At 40.1% G+C, this 12,119-nt stretch overlaps 1 protein-coding gene across 1 annotated transcript; it reads right to left on the reverse strand.

Annotated features, from left to right (window-relative positions):
- Positions 1-2,782: 2,782 nt before the first annotated feature.
- On the reverse strand, positions 2,783-9,342 carry HEBP2 (heme binding protein 2). Its single transcript, XM_036766481.1, has 5 exons — positions 9,285-9,342; positions 8,735-8,851; positions 7,935-8,070; positions 6,684-6,864; positions 2,783-3,907 (listed from the first exon to the last, which is right to left on the reverse strand). Exons 2-5 carry the CDS (start codon positions 8,834-8,836, stop codon positions 3,709-3,711), a joined length of 618 nt encoding a protein of 205 aa, XP_036622376.1. The 5' UTR covers positions 8,837-8,851; positions 9,285-9,342; the 3' UTR covers positions 2,783-3,708.
- Between the last annotated feature and the right edge of the window lie 2,777 nt (positions 9,343-12,119).

The raw sequence follows: 12,119 nt of genomic DNA on the forward strand, positions 1-12,119 counted from the left end.
TAACAGTGAGAAGCCAGAAATGGCCATAAACACTGGGCTGGTAGGTGCCATACAAATGGGAAAGAACAACAAATAAAATCCTATGTAGTCTGAATAACAAATATAAATAACATGTGGAAGCACTCAACTCTTTCTGGCTGATTATGCTGAGAAGGAGGAGTTTTCTACAGGTATACAGAGAATTCAAGACAAGAACCTAATTTTAATCAAAGTTCTAGTAATGCTGAGAAGGCAGCATGGTGTGGTGAATAGAGAAGTGGCTTCAGGTCTGGGAAGACCTGGGTTCCTACCTCTCAATGTGCTAGGCAGTAACTTTTGACTGTAGTTACAGAGAAGCTGCTGATCTGTTTTGGTATAGTTTCCTAACCTGGGAATTTCCCTATACCTGTGAAATCATAGGTGTAGTCCGTAAGCCTGTCCTAGATATTCTAAGACCTTCTCTCTAGCATTGAGTAGCTAGCTTCCTGTGTTCTTGGATATCTTGAGGATACCAAACTTTTTTGTCGCTAGATTTGGTGACACTGTAAAACTGAACAAAGACAAATTTGACATCCCCCTCTTCCAGCATTAAAACCTTTAAATGTCAGATAGTCAGTGATTAATCCTTTGGTCATGAAAGCTCCTTCCCACTGAAATATAGAAAACAGAAAATAATCAGGCTTTACAAGAAGGGCTGAGAATGAATATTTGAATAATAGCATCTACTAGACATCATTAACCTAGTAGCACATCCTCTGATCTCTACCATAACCACTACTTTCAAAGAATAATTTACACAGCAGATCGGGGTTTATCAAACATTTAACTTATATTATCTCTCTTGCTCCTCACAATGACCTTTTAAGGCAGGGCTGTCCAACCTTAGGTTTTTGTTGAAACAATAGACAATATATTTTGATTTGCCATTTTAGTGAGAACTCTGTGATAGCTTGGCTGCCTTTACTAAATTTATGTAAATTTCTATGCTTGTAGGTGGGGCGCATAAATCAAATTGCGGGCTGCATGCAGCCATTGGGCTGCATTTTGGACAGCCTTGTTTTAAAGGACTACTGATCTATTATTATTCTCATTTTACAGATAAGAAACCAGGTTCAAAGACTTCCAGTACCTTGCTGGTGGTCACTCTCTGGCAAGAGTTGGAAGTAGTATTCTTTACCACATCTTCACTGGCTCCAAGCTCAGCCTTCTACCCTTGTGCCATTCTGGCTTTAGCATGGTATTTGAAATCTTTCAATTAGATTGGGAATGTTTTGGTGGGACTTATGCTAACCATTTGCACGAAAAGTATTAGCTGACATGATAAATCACAGTGGCAGGAAAAAAGGCAACAATGAGGCTGCTTTTTTTTTCTCACCCTCAGCTGCCTTACACACACATGTGAAAACACAAACTCCTGATCCATAGGAAGTCTAAGATGAAGTCATTATTAAATAGAAGGGGAAAATGCTTTGGCTGACTTAAGGATAATCACTGCCTAGGTGAAGAGACACAAAAGGGCTTCATAAGATGCTTCACAGAAGATACAGGAATACTTCCCTGTTTTATAAGGAAGGAAAGGACTGTTTCAGCCAAACAGAAGTACATTTGTGTTCAAGTACGGATTCCATATCTAACATCTAGAATTTGACCTGGTAAAAAATTGTTCAGCTACGTACCATAACTTGCCTCATAAGCAAGACTATACAAAGGGAGTGAAGACCAAGTATGGTCCATAGAGAGACTTGCAGACCAAAGAGATATAACTGACATAGCCCATCTCCTTGTTTTTTCTCATTCTCTCCATCAGTTCCTAATTATGGTATTTCAGCTTATACCTTATGCTGTAGGCAGCTTACCTACTCCTAAACAGTCTCTCCATGTCTTATTCCCATTTGAGGAAAAAGAATTATGAGAAAATAAGTGAAAAAAAATCTAGCCATTATCTGTCATGGAGGCAGACAGGATAGGCTGAAGGAAGTAGGTCTCTATCTTATAAGAAAAGGGAAAAGAGGACAAATTTGGGTAACATGAAGAGGTTGACATGGGAACCAAAAATCTTCAGTATATCTTACAACCTTGCTCCTCAGGATACTTTTGGAGGAGGTTGACAAATGCCAGATGGCATTACTATTCAATATTAAATTGAATAATCCAAGTAGTTAATAGAAAATCAATATTTCCCTGGTCCCTTGGATGCCAAGTTTATGGGTTCTTGCTGTTTATTAGGAATAAATACTATTATAAATAAGGATAGTGTGTATATGGAGATATTTGTATATATGTATACATGCTAGAAATTGCCTGTTAGAATTAGCCACATCCCAGTAATATCTGTGTATATTCACTGGTAGCAACAGAAGGAATTATTCACCATGAAGGGAATTTTCAGACTACTCTCAATAAATAAAACTAATTATAGTTCACATTTACATGGTGCTTATTATGTGCCAAGCACAGTGCTAGGAGCTTTTTACAATTATCTCATTTTATCCTCACAACAACCCTGGGAAGTAGGTGCTATTATGATGAGGAAATAAACTGAGGCAAACATAGGTTAAGTGACTACTCAGGGTAATAAGCCAGTAAGTTTCTGAATCTGGATTTGAATTCAAGTCTTTCTGACTCCATGGTATCCACTGTGCCAGCTAGTTGTAAAAGGAATCTTACTAGCTCACCCTGGCCAGTGGGCTGATCCTTACACTGAAAAATTATAAGTATTAAATATTACAACCTAAATAGAATGCCTCTGAAAAATAAGGATCTGGGTTTTCAAACTGAAAATACCAATCTCAAAAGCTAGAAGTCACACTTGAAATTACCATTTTATTAACAAAGGGCAGTTACGCGATCAAAAACTATAAGGCTATATGGTTAAATGGAGTAAAAATGCAGTTTTCAGTCTATTAAACATTAAGAAAGCACATATCACTTCATTTTGTCAGATAGTAGAGAAGACACTGAAGTTTGTATCAGTAAACTAGAAAAAAGCAAAATTTCTAGCAGGCATGGGGAGGGTTTTGTTGCAGCATTTGTTTGAATTCCTTACTATTCCTTCCAAAAAGTGATTCATAGTTTTTTTTTTAAATTTAATTAAGATTTATTCTTAAATTTAAAAAAAAATTATTGAGACATCCTTTAAAATAGAATACTCTGAGTCAAAAAAGCTGGGTTAGAAATCAATAACTTAGACACCCTCTTCTTGGTTGCAACTTTTATGAACCGGTAGTCCTTTCAGAAGGTGGGTGGAAATTAGCTAACAGTGGAAGAGAGAACTTATGTCCGTAGTGATGGGAAGTTTACGATCTTGATTAACTACTATCAACTGGGAACTTGGGACCTCCAGGGCTGATAGCTTGGCACTCTATCCACAGATAAACATTTCACTTGTGGAAGAGAGGATAGTATTCTACCCCTGGAAACAAGGATAAGGAAAAAAAAAAACCAATATCAGAAAAGAAGAAAGATATATCCATGGATATTTCTTCTGATCCTCTGGTGAAAAAGGAGAAAGACTATTACCATTAATCAGATTAAACGTTTGTTGTTGGTTTTAGCTGGAATTGTGAACTGCCACCCTATTCTTGAAGCAAAGGGAAATTTTAGGCATTGGAAAAGGCACATAAAGCTCAGTTGATAGTGTTCTTATATAGGAGACTAGATTAGCAATTTGCCTAACAGTAATATTGAGGTCTATATTAAGCAGAACTTTTGCCCTTAGCAGAATTTTTTTTACTCATTTTCTTTGGGAGTTTCATTTTTCTTGATCAACCACACCTCATTGTGTCTATTGAGCAACTGAGAAGGACTGTTATAGCCTGCAGTGTAGTAAACCTTTTCATCAAAGACTTTTCCATCTTCCCTCAAAATGCTTGCTAATGTCAAGAGTTGTTCCTGGTTCTTTTGGGCACTAGAAAATCCATCAAAAGACCTGTGAAGAAGAAAAGTAATAAACATGAATAATTTGAATACTACTATTTAGTAACAACAGTCACAGTTTAGAAACTCTCAGATTTGGGGGTTAACACAAGCATTTAAAAATCAAATTCAAAATTAGTAATTTTTTCCAGGCCAACTAATTAGCCACTCACTCTTGTTCCTCCTGAAGGAAGGGGCAGTAAAAAACAAAGAAACAAACAAACTAGTAATGGAGGCAGTATTCCAGGAGAAGCATTTTACTAATGATTTTGGTAGGTATAATTCCATACCCCAAAATGTCTGTAACTTCAAACTTCAGAAACTAGGAAATCCAATGAACATCTATTAAGCACCTATTGTATGCCAGGCACTGTGCTAGGGATACAATGACAACAATTAATTCTCTCTCCAAGGGAATTTATGTTCGTCTGAGTAACAAATACCAATTTGGGTTTTTTTAAAAAATGTTTTGTTATCTACCTCCAGCCTTTCCTTTACGGAGATGCAGGGGTAAATGAGCAGGAAAATGGAATGAGATTTGATAGTTTTTTTTTCCTTTTCTGCAGAAGAGCTATGTTGAAGACAGCTAGTGAGAAGGAATATAGGCATGAAACACATTTACCCAACACTAATGAGTTTAAGTACTTTTGGGGGTGGTGCTTTTTCAGTTTTAAATAATAAAAGGAAAGTTTTAAGAAAAACACACATTTTGAGTTCTAAAATACACGGAAACATGACATAGAAATCTTCACATTAAGCTAGCAAAATCATTTCCCCATACTCAAATGGGCTGCTAATATGTCATTGTTTCCAAAGAGGACCAATGACATTACTGGTTGATGTCTTGCCTTGCATATGAACTGGATTTAAGTGAGGCAAAATTGCACAAAGCAGTCAGCTTCACTCTTCCAGAGTCATAGAAGTGCAGTGGCAAGACAAAAGTCAGGATAACTGGCAATGGCCTGGGGGTGCAGTAGGTGATCTTGGTGTCTTCGATGTCTGACCAAGCTCTAAGCACTCCACAGTACTTGTTTCAGCTGCCTTCGTGGTCACTGGAACAAATTTCTCAGTGGCGCATTCCAGCAGAGAAAGCCTTCACATGCTCGGAGTAGGCACCCTCCTAATTCACTGACCTCAACATAGTTTAGGCCTTCAGTCAGGATGGTTTACTGGGGTGTGGCCATTCCTCATGAGTCACGGGTGAGAGTTGGGTGACTATTTATTTGGTCACCAAAGCAGCCCCTGAAATGGGCTCAGCAGGCCCTCACACCAGAGGTGTTAGTCCTCCCTTAATACCGAGTACACCCCTGCTAATATGTAAACACACTCTAGAAGATATGTATGAGGGAGGAGGAATAAGAACCAGGGGAAGTGTGGGTAGAAGTTCACTTTCTCCAGTGTTTATTACCTTAAATGTTTGTGTCAAACAAGTACTGGTTATGCGTAATAGGGAAAGTAGTAGATTTTGAGGTTAAAGACAAATGCTTAGAAATGCCTAAAATCTCTGCCAAAATAAGTACCAGAGAGGGGTAAAAAGGAGACCATAATTTGTTATCTTTTATCCCAGAGAAATATGCACAGGGTCAAAGCTGTAGGGACAGAGACAATTGCCTGTTCTGTTCTTTCTTCCCCACCCTTCTAGCTCTCCTTAGAGGCAATGTAGAAATGTTTGAGTAGGAAAATCAGAACATGGCTTTACAACTCTGTTCGAAGTTTTAAAATGTTTACATGCACCCAACAAGTATACTATTAAGTATAATTATTTTATAATGAAGTATAATATGGTGATATATAATAAAGTGTTATTATATATGTATATTTAATATATATACACACAGTGTGGGTTGATAAAACAAAAATATTTTCAACTAACCTATTTTATTCCTGTGAATTCATTTGAGAGTTGGAGAGTCATACTTCAGCTACTAAAAGTTAGGTATTGTTAAATTTGAAATATAAAATCAAGAGAATGAGAGTCAACTTTTTAGAATATTCTGATATATAAGCTAACAGGGCTTGGGAGAAATGTCCTGTTCAAATTTCACCTCCATGAAGTCTTTCCCCATCTGTCAGCTGGAGAGAAGCAATTCCTTCCTTTTCTCAATTGCTGTTGCATTCTTCTCTACCCAACTGCCTTGTATTGCAGCTACTTTTGCTCTCAGATTATCTAACTACACTGCTGGCCCCTGGAAAGCAGTGACCATCATGTACCTTCTCATTTCTCAAAGTACAAATACATCATCATTTACCTTACTGGTATCTATGTACCTTTCCAGTCCTGAGTGTCCCTGTTCACACAAGCTTTCTTCCCACTGCGTAACATTCCACACTCCAGTTATTATTATTATTATTATTATTTTTGCACAAGTGGTCCTCTTTAAAGGAATGTACTTCCTCCACTTCTGCCTCATGGAATCACCGTCTTCCTTCCAAACACCCCTCATGTGCTAACTCACTCTAACACATCACCTTTCCTGATACCCATTAACACACTCTTCCCTCCTGACATTAATTCATATATATTTTGTATTTAGTTATGGGTGTGTGCACAGTTACATCCTCCCATTCCTTCGTAGAATATAAATTTCTTTTTAATCTATCTCCAACTTCTAGCACAGTGTCTTGCACATAGTAGGTGTTTAATAAATATTTAATTGAACTGAATCTAAACATAAAAGAAATGTCTAAGTATAATAGTCCTCTTTTTTCTAAGAATCGAGTTGCCTAGGAACTGTAGGAGCACACAAGTACAATTATCAGTCTGAAGAGCTACATTACCTCCCACTTACCGCACAAACACTGTCATTGCAGCTCTGTCTTCAATAAAGACATCTGACTCGGAAGGCTTCGGTGGATCAGATTGCTGTTCAGCAGGGATGTATAAGGAAATGGTAATTGTAGACTGGCAAAATGGCCCCGAACCTGGTTCCACATAGCTAGTCACTGGGGTAGTCATCTTGATCTTTACCTCTGACATGATCACAAATGGGGAGGAAAGGAGAAAGAAGAACGAGCTGAAACTATGTTGTACTCTTCTGTAGAGTTATTTCTCATCTTGCCTGACTATAATTTTCTCGAATAATCTTCCATGCTTCCCAGTATATATGGAATTTTAAAGGAAACTTCCATCCTTAAATATGCGTGTGTATACACACACACACACACACACACACACACACACACACACACATGCTCTAATTTCCTCTATTGCCCATATTAAATGCTACTGGCGATTATGGTTATCACATCCATCAGATAACCTTGAAACACTAGGAAAGGGTGGATGAGATAGCTATTTTGAGGTGCTTATCATCAATTCATTAAACAGAAATAGAGAAAGAGAAAACACTGAGAAAAACCTCTGAAGAAACATTTTATGATCATAGTAGCTGTAGGAATAAGGTATTATCCCAGCTTTGTTCTCGCCTATACGTTAAAGAGTTTTACTCAACTACCATCCCTTCCCCCAATGTTCTGAAACACCCAGTGTTAGGTTACCTTCAACTACTCACTTTCCTCCATTACCGAATAATAGAAATGAACAAGGAGATTTTTTTTTTTTAATGTACTAAACTGCCCAGGATCACAGAGCTAGAATAAAACTTAAAAGGTCATGTGGTCCAATCCTCTCATTTACACATGAGGATAAGGCCCAGATTCTTAATGTGAAAAGGGTAAGAACTGTATCTTGCTAGTTATTCTTTATTTTACTGAACCAACTATTTATGGTCTATAGGGTCATAGATTTAGCATTGGGAGAGGTCTTAGAGGCTGTGAAACCAAGACCGTAAAAAAAGGGGAGGGGGGTGAGTATCTTTTCCAGGGTGGTACAGCTAATAAATGTCTGAGATAAGATGTGAACCCAGGTCTTTCCTGGCTGTCCTTCAATTTTAAATGACATTTTTTGGTTATTTTTCTGTCATATTCAAAAGAAGTTGGTTGCCTATACAAATAATCCCTTTCATATATTAAAACCGAAGGCCACGCTAGACCTATTACCGAGTCACCATTTCATAGGAATCTACCATGAGCTACCTTACCTTTCTCATTCTTGCCTTGGATGTAATTATGAAGTTTTGTGAAGCCAGCTTGCACAGCTGCATCCCAGTCCATTGACTCAACCGAGGTACTAACCCACTTAGCCGGTTCATACTCCCGGATCTCATAACTGCCAGGCTTAGAGGAAATGGGGAAAAAAAATACAGAAGGAGGAAGCTCTAAAAACTTAAACTTAACAATAATGGTGGCCTACTTCTGAATCCAATTAGAATTCACACTCTGTGTGCAGAAATAGAGACTAGCCTGTTTTGCATGCGCCTTATAAATTCAAAGGCATATAATAATTGCCTGCAACCTCAAGTACCACTATGTCATAGGCAATATTTTATTTTTACAGCAGGAAATACTTATTTCCAGGATTTCCAGGATAAGGCTATTGTTATTTATTGCCTAGAAGAACCACGACTCCTTTATTTACATAATAATTTCTTTGCTAAAATTATATGAGACCGGGGAACTTTTGCTGTTACATTGCAAATTACCCCGAAATATGACGGTTTCTGAGTGTTGGTCCCAGAGGCCTTCCCAAAGTCTCAAGATGTTAATGCTTGCTCCCGCTGTCAATCACTCGGGTTTGAAATAAGCCTCCCTTCCCCCCAGACAAGGCGTTCCAAGGACTAGGAAGCTAGGATGGGTTTCAGCTTCACCCCATCCCACCTACTTCCCCGAGGGAAGCTGGCTCCCCATCCCAGGCCTCGGAGCCTGGACATCCTGAGTCACTGCTTTCCTCTGCTCCCTGCCGCTCCCTCCTTCCTGCTAACTTGAAGAATTCAGTCACTACCTCCCGGGCTGCCTCCTCCAAGCCCTTCCAGTTGGGTGTCTCGGGGGCGGGGGCGTCTTCAGCAACTTCCTCCTCTGGGTCTGGGTCGGGCATCTCGGACATGGGCGGTGGAGTTAACTACCAGGGAAAGATGCGAGGGAAGTGGGACCAGGCCTGGCTGAAGGGGAGGCCCACGTAACTTGACCCACTTCTCCGCCCCTGCTCCCAGGGGGCCGCACCTCGGCCAGAGACTCCGCCCAGGCGGGTCCTCTGGCGTGCGTGGGGACCCGAGGGTGCGCTCAGAGATGCGGGCCCGCCCAGACGCGCTCGGGAGCAGTGCCCGTACTAGAGTCTGGCGGGGCTGGGACCTGGTGGGCGAACTAACTCCACGGATCAGACAGAACAGGCGCCTTCTAAGCGCTCCGTCCCTCTGAGCCTTCTCCCAACCTTCTCTCCCAGCTGTTCAGGTGACCGCCCAGGTAGCCCCAGGGCTGTTCATCAACGCCGAGTACCTGGGGGAGGGAAAAGGTGGCTCTCACACCCCTCTCCTACCGCCCACGCTCGCACTCACCTAGTGCAAGGTAGCAGCTGTGTGCGCTGGGAGTCAGAGCAGACTGGAGATCTCTTCCCTTGCTCCCCCACTGCAGCTGGAGCAAGGCCTGGCTGCGGAAGCCAGGCGAGGGTGTAGCCTATAGGGAAAGACTGCGGGCCGGTTTTGCAGGTTTAGCTCTTTTTTTCTACCAATAATCAAAGGGTGATTCAATAGGAATGTGAGTTTCCATTTGACATCTAGAATGGGACCTGGAACAAGCCTTTCTGTATACTTTAGGCAGAACTTTTATTCATTTACATTTTAAAAAAAACATGATAATATGAGTTAGAAGAAGCAGCGTGTAATAGTAGGGGGGCTAACTCACCTCCGAACGAGGGAGATCTCAGTTTCAAATCTGGGTTTAGTATGTACCTCTGACACTTAGGAGCTGTGGCATCCGTGCACCTTTCTTAATCTCTCAGTGAGCAAGCTTACCTCTAAGAAAGGAGTTTTGAACCTTGTATTATGGATCCCTTTGGCAGTCTGGTTAAGCCTAAGACCTCTTCTCAAAGTGCTATTTTAAAATTCATAAAATAAAATACATAGGATTGCGAGGGAAAACAATTAGGTTAAAGTTATATATGTGTGTGTGTGTATTTAAAATTCTTGGATCCCAGCTTAAGGACCCTTAACGTAAGACTTTTAGTTGCAGAGAAGCAACAGACCCAGTATTGGTAGAGAGGTGTTCCCTATACCAATGAAATGGGAGGTTTAGTCCATATCCTGGCAAATGTGCTTTTCATTCTTATTCTTGCCCTTGACTTACATCATGGTGCCCTGGAAAGTGCACATGGTACACTTGGAGCCATTGGATCTATGTTAAAAGCCCAACTTCTGGCATTTGCTATCTGTGTGACCTTGGGTAAGTTACAACCTCTACATGATTCAGTTTTCTTGTTCTGTAAAATGAGGGAGTTGGGCTAGATGACTCCCGGCTCTAAGTCCATCCATAGCTATGGTTACCTGGTGTGCCTAATGTCAAAAAATGGTATCACATCTCATTTTTGTTTGTATTTTAAGTGTTTAGGTGTTATTTTATAAATTAAATTTTAATTTCTTTAGTATGAAGAACAAAAACAATATTCTTTATGATTAGAAATTCAATAGATAGGGCACCTGTATGGTGCAATGGATAGAGCACTGGGTCTGAAGTCAGGAAGACTCCTCTTCTTGGGTTCAAATCTGGCCTCTGACACTTACTAGCTGTGTGACCCTGGGCAAGTCACTTAACTCTGTTTGCCTCAGTTTCTTCATGTGGAAAATGAGCTGGAGAAGGAAATGGCAAACCACTCCAGTATTTTTGCCAGAAACACAAATGATCCCATGAAAAGTCAGACAAGACTGAAAGAAATAAATGTTCACCTTAGAATTCCTAGGTACACACCCTAATGAAATGTGCTGTGCATACCTTTGTCTAGAACTCTGTTCTTAGGATCTTTAACCATATGGGAAATTCTCTGGGTAGGATTTCACTCCACCAATGCCCCTCAGTGACTATGATTTATAATATCAGAAAGTTGCTTGGCAAGGAAAGGTTAACCGACTTGCCCAATTTCACACTGTTGGTAGGTCAATAGTGATACCCAACCCACCTTCCTGACTCCAAGACTGGCTCTACAGGCAATGCAGCAGGCTATTCTCTGTTGAATATATTGTATTTATGGGTTTTTTTTCTGTACCACCTCTTCTTTTGAATCAGCTGGAGTGCCAATTTCTTTCATCTTTTTTTTCCCTCTTTCTTTTTTCCTTCTGGGGAGACTGTACTTAGTTTAAGCAAGGGGTGGGGTGGTGATGGAGATGAAAGTGACAGAACTAAATGCCAGCAATTAATGTTTTTCTCTAGGACCTGATCAAATGCCTGGGAGTGACCTCATTGGTCAGCGGGATGAACAGGTTTGTAGAGCCAAATTTCATAACAAACCTAGTTCATAGCCTTAGGAATTTTACAGGGCAGAAAAACTGGCCCCTGCTGTTTATTTTCTGTGTATCTTGAAATGTTTTAGAATGTGACTTTACGCCTTAACAGGAAAAGAAGCAGTTTCTTTAAGGATTGGGGTGCAGCAGAGAAAGGAGCAGGCAGGGAACTATGAGGGTGATAGCCCACTCAGACAATATTTTTGGGTACTTGCACAAGATGAAATCGGCCAAGTGAATGTAGGGATAAATCCAGTCTCCTCTCTAGGGCATAACCACAGGTAGAGATTTGAAAGAGGGAGGGTAGGCCTTGGGGCTTAGGAAAGAGACAATATTGTCAGAAGCTATGCTTGTTTACTAAACCATATTCTCTAGGAATCTTCCGGTTTGGGTACCATCTTAGTAGTTTGGATCTGCCCTAGTGTATACTAAGGAATGTGGGATGAAATTTGTAACCTCACCTTCACCTGTATTTACCTTGAATCTCCTGTTTATCCCCCAAATTAAAATAGCCACCTTAGGAGCAGAGATAGGGACTTACTGTTTACCCTTTAGTGATGAAAAGAACATTGGAATAGTAGTGAGAAAGTCTTTAGGTTGCATCCTGCCTCAGATACTTATGAACTATGTAACTCAGAGAAAGTCATTTAACTTCTCTGTACCTCAGTTTCTTTATCTGAAAAATGAAGATAAGACCTGAACCACCTGCCTCAAAGGATTATTGTGAGGAAAGTGCTCCCAAAAGCCTTAAAGTACCAAATGAATGTAAATTATTGAGTTATTTTTAAGAACTAGCCTACATCCTTTCACCTTCTTTTTCCATTCCCCCACTCCCACATAATATGTTTGCATGTGCTAAATAGATAAAGAGTTTCCTGGAAGCAATCTCAATGCTATTAC

Source organism: Trichosurus vulpecula, chromosome 7 (assembly GCF_011100635.1).
Source record: "Trichosurus vulpecula isolate mTriVul1 chromosome 7, mTriVul1.pri, whole genome shotgun sequence".
NCBI lineage: Eukaryota > Metazoa > Chordata > Mammalia > Diprotodontia > Phalangeridae > Trichosurus > Trichosurus vulpecula.

Bases quoted from the DNA above. Each gene is read 5' to 3' on its own strand.
- HEBP2 (XM_036766481.1), bottom strand. From the start codon at position 8,836: ATGTCCGAGATGCCCGACCCAGACCCAGAGGAGGAAGTTGCTGAAGAC. The intron at 8,071-8,734 runs GTAGTGACTGAA...ATTTCCTCTAAG, and splicing joins TGGAGGAGGCAGCCCGGGAG to CCTGGCAGTTATGAGATCCG. The intron at 3,908-6,683 runs GTAAGTGGGAGG...TCTTCTTCACAG, and splicing joins GCAATGACAGTGTTTGTGCG to GTCTTTTGATGGATTTTCTA.